This window comes from Carcharodon carcharias, chromosome 13 (genome assembly GCF_017639515.1).
Source record: "Carcharodon carcharias isolate sCarCar2 chromosome 13, sCarCar2.pri, whole genome shotgun sequence".
Lineage (NCBI taxonomy): Eukaryota > Metazoa > Chordata > Chondrichthyes > Lamniformes > Lamnidae > Carcharodon > Carcharodon carcharias.
Genome location: NC_054479.1, coordinates 100,200,609 through 100,215,128, shown reverse-complemented (window position 1 = coordinate 100,215,128; position 14,520 = coordinate 100,200,609). Strand labels below are relative to the sequence as shown.

At 42.5% G+C, this 14,520-nt stretch overlaps 1 protein-coding gene across 4 annotated transcripts in view; it reads left to right on the top strand.

Annotated features, from left to right (window-relative positions):
- The window catches only part of LOC121285733 (copine-8), a 755,949-nt gene that overhangs the window by 86,619 nt on the left and 654,810 nt on the right, over positions 1-14,520 (top strand). For all 4 annotated transcript variants that reach the window (XR_005944761.1, XM_041202466.1, XM_041202465.1 and 1 more), the window contains exons 3-4: positions 5,938-5,984; positions 8,156-8,259. Coding sequence is in view for 3 of the 4 variants with exons in the window: in XM_041202466.1 (XP_041058400.1) it covers positions 5,938-5,984; positions 8,156-8,259 (151 nt within the window). In the remaining variant the exon portion in view is untranslated. The remainder of the gene's footprint in view (positions 1-5,937; positions 5,985-8,155; positions 8,260-14,520) is intronic.

Below are 14,520 nucleotides of genomic sequence, written 5' to 3'. Positions count from 1 at the left end.
AGGCGTTAACTCAACAGAATTTGACAGTAATTGGAAGAACACACTTTTGTTTGAGATTTTGATGAGGGATAACATAAGGAATCACCTGGAAGTACAGGATCTGATTGTAGTTTTTGGGGAATAGGTTATGTTTGATGAGTTTATTTATTTTCTTGAATTGGTAGATAAGGTTGAGGAATTGCGTATTTGTTTTCGAAACAAGGGCCCAGGTTTTCACTCCTGGGTCAGCTGCGCAGAGACATGAGAATTCCCAGTTCTATGACCCCGCCCTTTAAAACTGGCAGCCCGCAGTTTGGATTTTTGTTCTGGAGGGGCGGGGAAGCTGAGCCCACTGCCCTGGAATGAGTGTAGAGGCTGCCGAGTGTGGAGGCGGGCTGAGTGGAAGCCCTGCCCCTGTACTCTGCCACTTTATTTAAATTATTTTAAAAAGATTAAAACAAAAAACAGTCCTCTTGCCCTCACCCCACACACAACCCCCCTCAGTTTCCAAACACTCATGCCCAAGCATGCCAACCTATGCCACATCATGGTCTCCACCCATGGCCCCTCATACCCCCATGCCCTCACATCCTCATGGCCTGTTATCATCCCTATGCCAACCTAGTGCCAACTCATGCCAACCCATGCTGCCCACCCACCACTCTTTTCCCTTACCTCCTCCATGCCAACCTGGTGGCTTTGACATTTCCCTGACAGCTTTGACAGTTCCAATGAGTTTATGCACAATCATGTTTACTTTTAATAATCCAAAAGTGTGCCTTATCTATCCCAAAGGTGCCCTGGGACCATATCGAAAGGGGTATCCAACCAAATGCACCAAGTTCAAACCTCCTCTTACCTGTTCTAATCTGCACACTTCAGGTTTCAAACTCCTGGCTTACCAAAAGCCCACTTCAGTGGAGGCAGCTGGTGATTTAAAGGGCCAGCTGCCTCCATAAACCGTGAATGCACAAACCGTGGTCCAACTCCAGCCCTACCCCTGCAAAAATAGGAAATGTCGTGTTCGGGGGCTGGACTTAGGATTCATGGCCATATCCGAGGTTTTTGCCACAACAGAGAGCCTCTCTGTCTTACCTTCTCTCCAACGTAACGAAAATCTGGGCCATGGTGAGGGAGGTCTGGAAAGTTGGAATAATTGCACCAGATGCCTTCTCCTGACCAAATTAATGCCCCAGGCATGGGGCATCTTGATGAGTGCCCTGTTAGACATATGCATGCACATTTCAGTTTTAATTTTTTTTTGCTCACAAAGTTTGGGAATTGAGAGCTGATAACAGCATGGCAAGGGTAACAGGACAGCTGCGACCTTGGTGAACAGTGGGACAAACAGGGTATTTCCTTAACCAGTGAGATTTAAGTATTGAGAAATAAACAGAGGGATGAATAGGGAGAGCGAATCAGACTGATTTGCAAATCACAATGTATCTCTCCCTTCAGTTTGCTGGCTGATTTGCACTTTAATAATAGAGTGCATTGTTTGCATGCCATTTTCTCCCCCAGCAAGCTCTGGGCCGACATGTTCCAATTTATCCTGAGTGGAATGTATCTTTTTACATAATCAAAAAAGTAATTTCATAGTCTTGATAAAACTGCATTTTCAGTAATTCATTATGTACTTTTGAGAGCCCCCTTAGGACAGTATATAACACAGCCCAAGGATACCATTAAAAGCACTTGACTTGATCTTATTGAATGCAGAGCTGGCTTGAGGGACCTAGTGGCCCACTCCTGCTCCTAATTCATATGTTCGTATGACTTCCCAGTAACAAATAAATCAATTCCATTACATTCAACTTAAAGTTAGATGCCACATATTATGTAGTATATTTGTAGAACTATGTAACTTCAGACATGATCATCTGCAATATTCAGACTAGGGGACAAGACCACTTTTGTTTGTGCTCAAATTAGCCTCTCTTGGTAACTGATTTTAAACAATGTTATTTTCCTGCTTTCTAATCATGCACTTTTATATTATTCTTTAAATATTGAGTCAGTATATATCTGACTGTTGTAAATGATTTAGCATTGATTACCAATTATGGCAAAGCATTCTAATAAGTTGGTGTGAAAAAGATCATTTTAATCTCCAGTTTAATGTATTCAAAGCTTATTTTCAGCTCAGAGCCTCTTATCTTTGATTATTCTACCAATGCAAAAATCTATTTTATTTTGTCTTTATCTTGACCATTCCTTTAAAGCCTCAACTCCCCCTCAATCTTCTAAATCCATGAGAATTCAGCTCTGGTTGTTCCAGGCCAATGGTTCCCCAAGTTTTTTGGTTGCCTACCCTTGTTCAGATTGACCAACTTCTTGCTTATGCCACAGGCAGTTTCTTTTTTAACTCCCTGTCTAATGACCACAAGTTTTGTAAATCATAATAATTACATATTACAAATAAACATATGTTTACAATAATAATTTTTATTTAGCATTAATGAGGTGAGTGAGATTTGTTGGAGCACAAGTGCATGAATTTGGGAGAAATGGGTGACAATTTCAATCTCAAACTGTTTTCAACACCCATACGGTGATGGTACTTTGATTTAATCCCAGTGAGTGCGGCAAACCCTCTTTCACAAAGGTACGGTGTGGCGAACGGCACCAAAGCCTTGCCAGCTATGTCTGACAGCTGAGGATACCCTGCTTGGGTTTGGACCCAAAAATCTGTGAATTGCTTTTGTTGGAACTCGATCTTGAGCGTGCTATTGGTTGCTTTGTCAAGGAGGATTTCTCGCTCTTTTACTTCTTCTTGTGACATGGGAATTGCAGGAAAATTTGAGCAAGGGCATTCTGAACCCAGCTCTTTGTATTGTCCGTCAAATGGGAGGTAATCATTTAACTGCTGTGTCAGTTCAGTGATATGTTGTTTGATGTCACCTTTAATACTGTCCCACAAGTTTCTCTTGTTAGTCGTCAGGAATTCATACAAGCTTGGAAATATTTGTGTTTTTTCCCTCCACACAGCAAGCCCAAAATTTCAGCTTTTTAATAATGGCCTCAATTTTCTCCTGGACATTGAAATTTTTGCGCTCAGCCCATGGAGTCCTGTATTTAGCTCATTTAGGAGATAGAAAATGTCTGACGAGTAGCCCAGACACAAGAGCCATGCGCGTCATGCAGACACTGCCATCTGACCTGCTCCCACCCTCCCACTTACAGCCCCTCTTGCTCACTCCCTCCCTCATGCTGTCCCTCTCCTGGGCCTTCACTCACCGTGAGGGCTTGAGGGGGGAGGGGGAGCGGCAAGCAGGAGGAGTGGCATGTGCAAGATTTGCGGGAGGCAGCGAGTGGAAGGGTTAAGGCGGGAAGCAGCAAACAGGACGGTTGGAGAGCAGGATGGTCAGGCTAATGAAATGGCGAGTGGGGAGTTGAGGCAGGAAGCAGTGAGCATGAGGGGCGGGGGAGGAAAACGGTGAGCGTAGGGTTGGGGGAGATGGCGAGCAGGAGAGTAGGGGGAGGGAATTGGCAAGCAAGAGGGGCAGCAAGCAGGAGAGACAGAATGGGGTGGTGACTGGAGATTTCAGGACAAGAAAGTGACAAGTAGGAGGGTTGGGGGAGGGAGGGGAAGTAGCACAAATGGTAGGGTCAGAAAGGGGACCATTGATTTGTTTTTATAAAGACTATCTACACAAACAACAATTAGCTACACTAACAAACAATTTAAGATAATCAGCTGAGCTCGCAATCTAGCTCATTTACGTTTGCTAGAAGTGACAAACATTCATACACTGGGACCTGTTCACTGTAAACGAAAGGAACATGTTCAAGTCTTGCACCTTTTTTGAATTACCTGGGAACTTGAGGAGCCTATAGTTTCCTGCTGCTTTCTCCATGGCAATACCCAGGCCAATCAAAGTTGACTTGCTAGCCAATCAGCACCATTTTCTCCTGTGGTGTAAGTTGTTATTATTGTTTGAAATTTGATGAGTGCAAGATGAAAAGCTTCGACAAGATGTTTCTCTTTTCAGCAATATACTAATATTTATTTATTTCTGTAATTGTAGTTCTTACTTAGAACATATTTACTTTTAACTGTAGAGAATAGGAAAACATTATTTATTTATGCTCTTAATTCTTCCAACTTTTCCAGGGTAACTATTCTGCTAAGACAACCTGAACTGTCTGAAGTCTCTGATTTAAATCAGAGCATTGGATGCTTCCCAGTGCAGGGTAATAGCTCATCGGAAGTTTGAACTTCCCGGGCAATTCCTGTGCAGTCATTGGGAAGAATTTTCCCCCTGTTAGGGGGGAAGTTCAGGAGCGGGTGTGTGTGGGTGCGTGCGGGTGCGTGCGGGTGTGTCTCTGATCGGGGGCACGCCGCCATTTTATGTAGGCAGGCCAATTAAGGCTCGCCCATCGTGACATCCGCCAGGAAGCACTGTGCGCTCCCTATGCGGGTGGGGGGGTGATTCCCTAAGCCGAGAGTGCGCTCTTTCGCGTGTGCGTGCAAAAGAGAGCACTCATTTCCCTGTAGCTAAGGGAGGCCTCAGGGAGATCGGCTCCACATTCAAAAATGTGAAATATAGAAAAATTAAATTTCCCTGACATGTCCCCTCATGTGACACTGTCACATGAGTTGGGACATGTCCATCACTTTTAATTAAACTTTTATTAAATTTTTAAAAAACTTAAATGAAACCACATCCCGCCTGTGGATGAGGTTTGATGCTTTTTCTGAAGCCCGCCAGGGCTCCCGGCCTGCCCACCAACTTTAAGGTTGGACAGGCAGATCCTTTAATTACTTCAGTTAGTTTTTAAATGGCCTCAATAGGCTGTTGACAGGTCGGCGGCTGCGCAGCTGTTTCCGCTGCGCCCCCGCCAACCTGAAAACTGAAATGATGCAGGGTGGGTGATGTCATGAGTTCTGTCTGACCACCCCCCCCCCACCCCGCTCGCAATATCTTGCCCACTGCGTGGGGACTTCTGGGGCTCTCTCAAAACATCTAGAATACCTCTGGGGTACGAATCCGCCCCCCAAGATCAGCAGCTGTGGGCCTAGATTTTTGTTTTCCTCATCTAACTTCTGTGTGAAGTGTACACATTATTATTTTGTACTTCAGGGGATTTTTTTCATCAATGACTAAAGCCTTAACCTGTTTCTTTGGTATGCAATCTAATTATTCCAACTCATTCTGACTCATCATGTATATTCACTAAATTGGCATGATTTAAATATAATATTCCTATGGAGAACTAATGTCATAAAACAAACAACAAAGCTAACCTTACTCTAGCTTCCTTAATTTCATAATAAAAACAGAAAGTGCTGGAAAAACTCAGCAGGTGTGAGAGCATCTGTAGAGGGAGAAACAGAGTTAACGTTTCGAGCCCATATGACTCTTCTTCAGAGCTAAATATAAGTAGAAATGTGATGAAATTTACACTGTTTAAAGAGGGTGGAGCAAATGAAGCTGGATAGAAGGCCAGCGATAGGTGGGGGTGAAGGAGAGATTGACAAAGATGTCATGGACAAAAAAGACAAAGGGAGTGTTAATGGTAGTGGTAAGGGCTAAAGAAGGTGCTGATGGTGACATAAAGGTAAGAAAGCAGAATGTGTTAATAGCAGACAAGGGTCAGCCCTCTGTGAAAGAACAACATGGAACAAGTGACAGATGACTCTATTCGGGGTTGTGGGGGGGAGGTGGTGGGTGGGAGGCAGTGCTTGGGGAAAAAGGGATAGTAAAAGTGAGGAAAAGGGGGGATAAAAAAAGGATTAAACAATGAATAAATGATTAAAAATAAAAATAAGTAGATGCTTTTATCCCAAATTCCATGTCAGCTTTCCCAGAAATCGAGTACTGGAATACACGTATGCAACAATTTGTCATGTAGTTTTCTTTTTACATCATATGTATCAGCTGTAAAGGTAACTTAGGTCATGCTGTGGTGATAAATTGTAATTAATCTTCATATCTGTGCATTGTTTTTCTGCAGTTTGTGTTTTGTATTTGCAAGGAATTGGAAACAAAGAGTGGAGAGAGGTATGTAAGCAATAATGACATTTATAACAAATGCTGCATTTTAAAAATTAGTACTGGAATAAAATTGAATGTCAAAGAGATTACGAGAAACATTAAAGTAAACAAGTCAAACCTTTGAGAGGAATTCTTGGTTAGCTTGTAGCAGCTAGAGCAAGCATTAAGAGAAGATGACTGATTGATTGTTATTTATAATCTGGTGAGGCTTTTTGCCATTCCCTTCCCCGTCCTTTACTGGAGTGAGATTTCTGCCTATCCCAGTGAAGTACTACTGATTCTAGACATATTTACAGCTTTGGGGTCATTTACATATGGGAAATTAACTCCATGGTTTGCCAGGTTTCCCACTATATTCCAGTGTCTAGGCTCCCTGATGGCCTCAGTGGCTCTGTTCCCTGGAAGACAAGTCCTCTCTGACACTCAGTGGCTTCTCATCTCTGCTTGCCCAAGATCCAATGTGGTGAGTAGGTGAAAGGGTAGTCCTAATAATCCTAAGTGTGAGAAAACTTCTCCTCACTTCCCCTTTGTTCTTTTAACAATCTTAATTTTATTTCCTTTAGTTATAGGTGTTAACTGTGGCTCAGTAATACCCTTGCCTCTCAGTCAGAAGTCATGAGGTCAGGTTCTGTTCTTGAGAGACTTGAGCACAAAATTTAAGCTAACACTCCATTTGCAGTTCTGAGGGAGGTCCATCTTGTGGATGAGACGTTAAACAGGGGTCCTGTCAGCTAGATGTAAAAGAACTCAGGGAACTATTCGAAGAAGAGCAGGGTCATTCTCCCCTGTTCCTGGCCAAAATCTATCCATCAGTCGACAGTTGAAACAGATGATCTGGTGATTATCACAATGCTGTTTTTTGAACCTTACTGTACGCATTACAACACTGACCGCACTGTAAAGTGTTGAGATCATGAAAGGCACGATATAGAATTCAAATCTTTCATTTTCTTTTACTGGATGTCCAATTAGTGGAAGTAGCTGTTCCATACTTACCTTATCAAAACTCTCTGATCTAGAATTTCTGCTTGGTTGTGTATATTTTTTGTGCAATTCACTCCAAATTGTTAAAATCCAGTGCGAAAGACCATGGAATTTTAAGCACTAATTACGTTCAGCGCAACTGAAAATTCTGTAACCTTTTGCACTAGTTTGAAAGACTTTGTGCTAGAAAACAGCCTGGTCCACAAAACTGGCCATAGTCTATATTGAATCATGATGAGCTTTTTCTAATTTTACCCTTTTGCAGACATTCAAGAAGATGCTAAAAATTTAAACATTTTTTAGGTGCTAGGACACTAATGTGAAAGCCTTTGAATATAATATTTTTAATATACTAAGAGACTGACTGACCAATATAACTGGTAAATGGTTTTATATAATTTCTTTTAAAGGAATTCTCCATATTTTAAAATTGGGCTACTTGCGGGTGATGAGCTACACACTTTGCTTAAAACGTCTAATTTTTGTGTTAAGCACTTTTAGCTGTATTAATGAAATGGCACCAATTTACCACTCTTAACTATATTGAGGAATATTTATATTTCTAAAAACAAATTTGTTTTAAACAATATCGCATTATAAAGTACTGCCTGATTGCCCTCATAATCCATGGCATATTTTGCTTCGGCTGATATGCAAATGATTTGAGCAGAAACTTGAGAAAATAACCATTTCTCAAAATGGGCATAATTTTCAGTGGACAAAACTGAAACGGTACTCGATTTTATTCATTTCTGTCACTATTGAGATAATACTTTGAAATCTCTGTTAAGCTCATGCACCATGGACTTAAGCTGAAGTTAAATATTCAATTTTCAATTAACCTTCACACCTTTTGTAATTATGCATGAGTTTTTCATAATTGATGTTTAACATAATATTCACTAATGTCTATGAATCCAAATTGGACTGTGAGCATTGTTTAGTATGCAATATTTATCATTATTACACAAGTTTATGCTTCTGTCTACCTTTCTACTAACAATGGAGAGTGGAAAATATGGCTTAAAATTTCTAATTTTTGCACTTAATTTCAGTATGCGTTCCTCATTCACTGCATAGATATGTAAATCCCGATTACACTTCCTGACAAATTTGTTATGCATTTGCCTTACTGAATATGTCAGCAAATGTATAAGATAAGTGGTGCTTTAAATTAAATATTCTTTTTACAGTACGGAAGAACAGAAGCTATCGACAATACATTGAACCCAGATTTTGTACGAAAATTCCTTCTCGATTACTTCTTTGAAGAACGCCAGAATCTCCGATTTGATCTGTATGTACATATGCTTTAAAGATCTATAGCTAGAAAGTGACTTTTATTTTAATTATGATGATTTGCATCTGCTCTTATTTTTGTCGACAAAAATTCAAAATAACAGATATGGCTCACTATGGTAACCTACCTTAAACCGGCTACTTTGATAGCACAGAACTTGCTGAAAAAAAGAGACACGCTGTGGAAGCTTTTTGTCTTGCACTCATTAGGACAGATGCAAGAATACCAAATTTCAAAGGGAGCAACAATTTATACTGCATGAGAAAAGGATGCTGATTGGTTGGCAAGTCGTCTCTGATTGGTCTAATAGGTCCCTCTGCTCCTGCACCCCTGTAGAATTATATCCTTTATTTTGTATTGTCTCTTCTTGTTCTTCCTACCAGAATGAATCACTTCACATTTTGTCTGCATTAAATTTCATCTGCCACTTGTCCGCCAATCCAACTTATGTCCTCTTGAAGCCTTTCACTATCCTCCTCACAATGCTTCCAGGTTTTATGGTATCTATAAATTTTGAAATTGTGTCCTCTGCACCCAAATCTAGGTCATTATTATATATCAGGAAATGTAGTGGGCTTAACATTGAGCCCTGGGAGACATATTCTCTTTCAGTCCGGAAAACAACCATTACCACTACTGTTTCCTATCCATGATGCTACTGTCCCTTTCAATCCATGGGCTCTAACTTTGCTCACAAGTCTGTTATGCAGCACTTTATTAAATGCCTTTTGGAAGGCCACATACACCATATCAAAAGCATTACCCTCATCAGCCCTCTCTATTACCTCGTTAACATAGTCAAACAAGTTAATGAAACATGACTTTCCTATAACAAAACCAATCCGGCTTTCCTTAACTAACTCACATTTGTCTAAGTGACTGTTAATTTTGACGCAAATCATCATTTCTAAAAGCTTTCCCACCACCAATGTTAAACTGACTGGCCTGCAGTTACTGGGCTCATCATTACACCCTTCCTTGAGCAATGGTGTAACATTTTGCAGTTCTCTAGTCCACTGGTATCAGTCCCTGTTTCTAATGTGGATTGGATGATTATGGCAAATGCCTCTGCTATTTCCATCCTTATTTCCGACAGTATCCTTGGATGCATCAGATCTGGTCCTCATGACTTATCAACTTTAATGTCCAGCCAGCCTATCTAATAATTCCCCTTTATCAATTTTTAGCCCATTCCATGTCTCAAATATTTACTCTTTCACTATGACTTGGGCAGCATCTTCTTCCTTGGTAAAGACAGATGCAAAGTATTCATTTAGTACCTCAGCCATACCCCCTGCCTCCATGTGTAAACCCCTTTTTGGGAACCAAATTGGCCCTACTCCTTTTCTTTATTCCTTCACAGGATGTGGGCATCACTTGCTAGGCCCAGCATTTATTGCCCATCCCTAATTGCTCTTGAGAAGATGGTGGTGAGCCACCTTCTTGACTTGCTGCAGCTCATGTGGTGTGAATATACCCACAGTGCTGTTAGGGAGGGAGTTCCAGGATTTTGACCCAGTGACAGTGAAGGAACAGCGATATAGTTCAAGTCAGGAAAAGGAACTTGTAGGTGGTGGTGGTGTTCCAATGCACCTGCAGACCTTGTCTTTCCAGGTGGTGAGTTGCTGCAGTACATCTTGTATATAGTACACATTGGGCAGATTTTCCATTTGTTGGGCGGGTGGGCCTGACCCAGTCGTGGGCCCGCCCAGCGTGACGTCCGCTGGGAAGCGCTATGTACTCCCTGTGCGGGTGGGGGGAATCCCTAAAATTGATTGTGCTGTCTTTCTCGCATGCGCACAAAAGAGCACTCGTCTCCCTGAGGCTAAGTGCAGCCTCAAGGAGATCGCTTCGACTTTTAAAAATATTAGAAATAGAGAAAAGAAAAATCCCTTACATGTCCCCTCACATGAGTTGGGACATGTTCATAATTTTCAGAACAGCTTTATTACAATTTTTAAAACCCTCGATGATAAAATTCTGCCCATTGTTGCCGCTGTGAGAGTGTAAATGTTTAATGGAATGGATGGGATGTCAATTAAGTGGGCTGCTTTGTTCTGTATAGCACTGAGCTTCTTGAGTGTTATTGGAGCTGCACTCATCCAAGCAAGTGGGGTGTATTCCATCACACTCCTGACCTTTGCCTTGTTGATGGTGGACAGGCTTTGGGGAGTCAGGAGATTACTTACTCTCTGCAAAAATCCCAGCCTCTGACCTGCTCTCGCAGCCATAGTATTTATATGACTGGTTGGGTTCAGTTTCTGGTCAATGGTAACTCCCCAGGATGTTGATAATAAGGGGGATTCAGCAATGGTAATGCCCTTGAATGTTAAGGGAAGATAGTTATATTCTCTCTTGTTGGAGATGGTCGTTGCCAGGCACTTGTGTCGCACGAATGTTACTTGCCACTTACCAGCTTAAGCCTGAATGTTGTCCAGGTTTTATTGCATATGGACATGGACTGCTTCAGTGTCTGAGGAATTGCAAATGGCACTAAACATGGTACAATCATCAGTGAACATCCCCACATCTGACCTTATGAGGGAAGGAAGGTTATTGATGAAGCAGCTGAAGATGGTTGGGCCTAGGATGCAACCATGAGAAACTCCCACTGTGATGTCCTGGATCTGAGATGATTCACCTCCAACAACCACAACTATCTTCCTTTTTGCTAGGTATGACTCCAACCAGCGGTACTGGGAGTGATCCAGAGATTGCAACTTTTAAGGTCTTGGTTGCTGGTTTCTTCCTGAGGTCCCTAAACTCTGCTTGCAGGACCTCATCCTCCTTTCTGTCTATGTTGTTGGCATCAATATAGGGCTGTTCACCCCTCCCCCAGCCCCCTGGCCCCCCCACCCCCAAGAGTGCGCTGCAGCCATTCAGTGACATCCTTGACACTAACACCACAGAGCCATATTTGTGGCCACAGAAACACCTCTTTGTTCCTCTAACTATTGAATCCCCTATCATGATTGCTTTTCCAATCTTCCTCTCGACCCTTGTACGGCTGAGCCAGCCATGGTGCTGTGGACTAGGCTCTGGCTGCACACCTCAGAAGAACTCTCACTCTTACCAGTATTCAGAATGGAGTACTGGTTGGGGAGTGAGATGCACACTGGGAACCCTTGTGCTACCTGTGTGGTCCTCTTGATTGCCTGGTGGTCACCCATTCCCTCTCTGCCTACACAACCTCAAGCTGCGGGGTGACCACATCCAGAAATGTGCAATTCAGCCGATGTGCTGTTGCTGCTCAAGCTCTGAAACCCAGAGCTGGATATTGACAAAAATTGGAAGCATTGTGGCAGCTTCAATTATAGGACAGCTTTTGGAACAATCTGCTAGGCAGCTAAAGCTTATAAAAAATAAATGAAACTAATGGCCATTTAGTTTCCAGCTAAAAGACAAATGTTCAATATTTGCAATTTTAACCTTGTTTCAGATTGCTATTTAAAATTGGTAAATATTTAATGAGCTCCACAGATCATTAAAATAACCAAATGGCCCAACATGCATCTTAACTCTTAACTATAGTGCATCTATTCTCTAATGTAAATTGCATGTTCATTTGTTCTGCTTATGCATATCATCGAGTTTGATTACTTTTTAATCATGATCTATTTACTTGCAAAGCAATTATTTTCAAGGATGTCCAATTCAAGTGTGCCGATATTAAAGCTGTTCTATATGAAACAACATAGAGTTATAGTCAATTACATCACAGAAGGAGGCCATTTGGCTCACTGCGTCCATGCCAGCTCCCTGCAGAGCATGCAGTCAGTTGCCTTCCCCTGCTTGATCCCTGGAGCCATACAAGTTTATTTCCGTCAATTTCCTAACGAATTTCCTCTTGAAATCATTGATTGTTTCTACTCCCACTGCCCTTGTGGGCAGCGAGTTCCAGTTCCACTTGCTGCATAAAAACGTTCTTCCTCACATTCCCCTGCATTGCTTGCCCAGCATCATAAATCTATGTCCCCTAGTCTTTGTACAATCAGCTAATGGGAAGAGTTTTTTTTCTTATCTATTATATCTAAGCCTGTCATAGTCCTGTGCTCCTCGATGAAATCTCCCTTCAATTTTTTTCGACGTCAGTTTTTCTTTGGAGTGTATTGGAAATAAAGAAATGTTATCCAGAGTGAAATACAGATCCGCCAACCTCAGTAACCAATCACCTAGAAACATTTGGGGTGGGATTTTGTCAATGGCACCCTATGCCCACCAGCAGAACTGGAAATGTGTGCCACCTCCATGCTTTTGCCTTTTCCCATTTCCTACGTGATTACAATTAAAATTTAAAATGCCATTGGCGTGCATGGGAAACACGCACTATTCCTCGGCGGAGGAAGCTTTTCATTAGTGAAGCCCTCCGTCAGCTGACAATGCAGCAGGTATGGGCGGATTATAAAAGAGCCTCCTGGTCAAACAGGGAGGCTCTTCATCATGACCACAACTTTTCTGCCCAAATCCTTTGCCACATTAGCATAAAACTTACTGACAGCACAAAGAGGTGTTTTTAAAATTGAATTTCACTTGCAAATGTTTCACATTACATTGGTTTCACTTTATTCATGTGTACATCATCGTTATTTGTTAGCTTAGTCAGAGTGCTAAATTTACTGGCACGCCTTGTGGTTGGTTTGCAGGAGAGTTAAGGACATTTCCTTTATTGTGAAAGAAACAATATTGTGCTTCTTTGTTCATTCTTTAATGTTAGTGTCCAGTGTTGTACTCGCCACTTTGTGGGACATGGTTGAACTTGCAGGGTCAACTGGCCCTCTCTTCTCTGCATTGTAAAGGACGTTGCCTGAGATCACACTCAGCGGAGATAATTAAAATGTTGTAGGTGAACTCAAAGCCCTGTAATGACTCTGCCAGCCAATGCCCTGAGGTGGACCCACATCTGGACAGTATTGACACTGCCCTTTAGGCCGCTCATTTTATTACTGTGACTGACAATTCCTACACCGCCCCCCCCACCACCAAACACCCAGGATGCCAGGCCCTTCCCATTTCATTCCTCCATGCACCAGACCCTCACTCTGTCCTCCCTTGGATCCCTCTTCCACTCCTCTATGCCCTGCCCGTTCTCCCACTGACTCACCTTTGCTGGTTCTGAACCCCCATGCAAGCTGCCATTCTCCTGTTCCCCTCCCTTGTGCCGTAGAGTTCTACAAGGAAAACCAGTGACTTTCGACACAACTGCACAAAACCAATTGGTGCATGCTACCTTTAAACAAATGGCCATGAGATTCTTGTTCACCACTGACATTAGTTTGAAGGCAGGACGTAGTTTAAAAATAGTTTTACGCTAATAAGTATTCATGGCACGTAAATGTATTACGTGTGAACCCAGCACAGGCCAGTGTGAGGCTTGACATGCTACAACCACACTGCTGACTTTATCTTTGCATCTCAACCTGCAGTCAAGAATTCAAGGTTCCACAATCAAGGTTCCACAAACGGCAAACAAGTTAAATGACTGGTTAACCTGTTTTTATTTGTGGCATTATTTAAGACACGAACATTGAATCGTAGAGTCATAGAATGGTTACAGCACAGAAGGAGACCATTTGGCCCATTGAGTCCAGGCTGGCTCTCTGCAAGAGCAATTTGGTTCATTCCATTCACTGGCCATTTCCTTATCATTGGATTTTTTAATGCTCAGTTGAATGATGAGATGGGGCCCCTGTTTAACATCTCATCCAAAACATAACACTTAGATCTATCGAAAATTTCTTTGCATCATAATGATTCTTATGATGGGGAGAGTGGGGGGTGGGGGGGGCATTTTTACTTGCTGATGTGCTGGGAGCAGGGGCCTTATAGTATATAGGAGCCCCAGAAATATGGGTTTCTCTGCATACAACTTTCAGCCTTGATGATTCCTGAATTGGAGGGCAGCCTGATCAACAGGCTTAACTTCCAGTGGGGCAGGGAGCACAGCAGGAGAGGCCGCAAGACTAGCTTTGTCTGATCCCTGAAGGCGTTTCCATTCCCCAAACCTGGGATATGTGGGGTGGGGTTCAATCTCTGACCCTGGGATGGAAGCATCTGATCCCAAAGTGGTGGTCCAGTTGCTGACCCCCGATGAGTAGGTAATGTCTGATCCTCAACTTCCAATGGAGGTTCCATCTTGAAGGTTGGTCTGATCCCAGTAGAGCCCAATCCCAGAGTTTTGGCCAATCACTGATGACCGGGTGGGAGTTGGGGGATCTGATCCCCAACCTGGAGTGGGGGCATGGAGCAGTGTGATTCTGG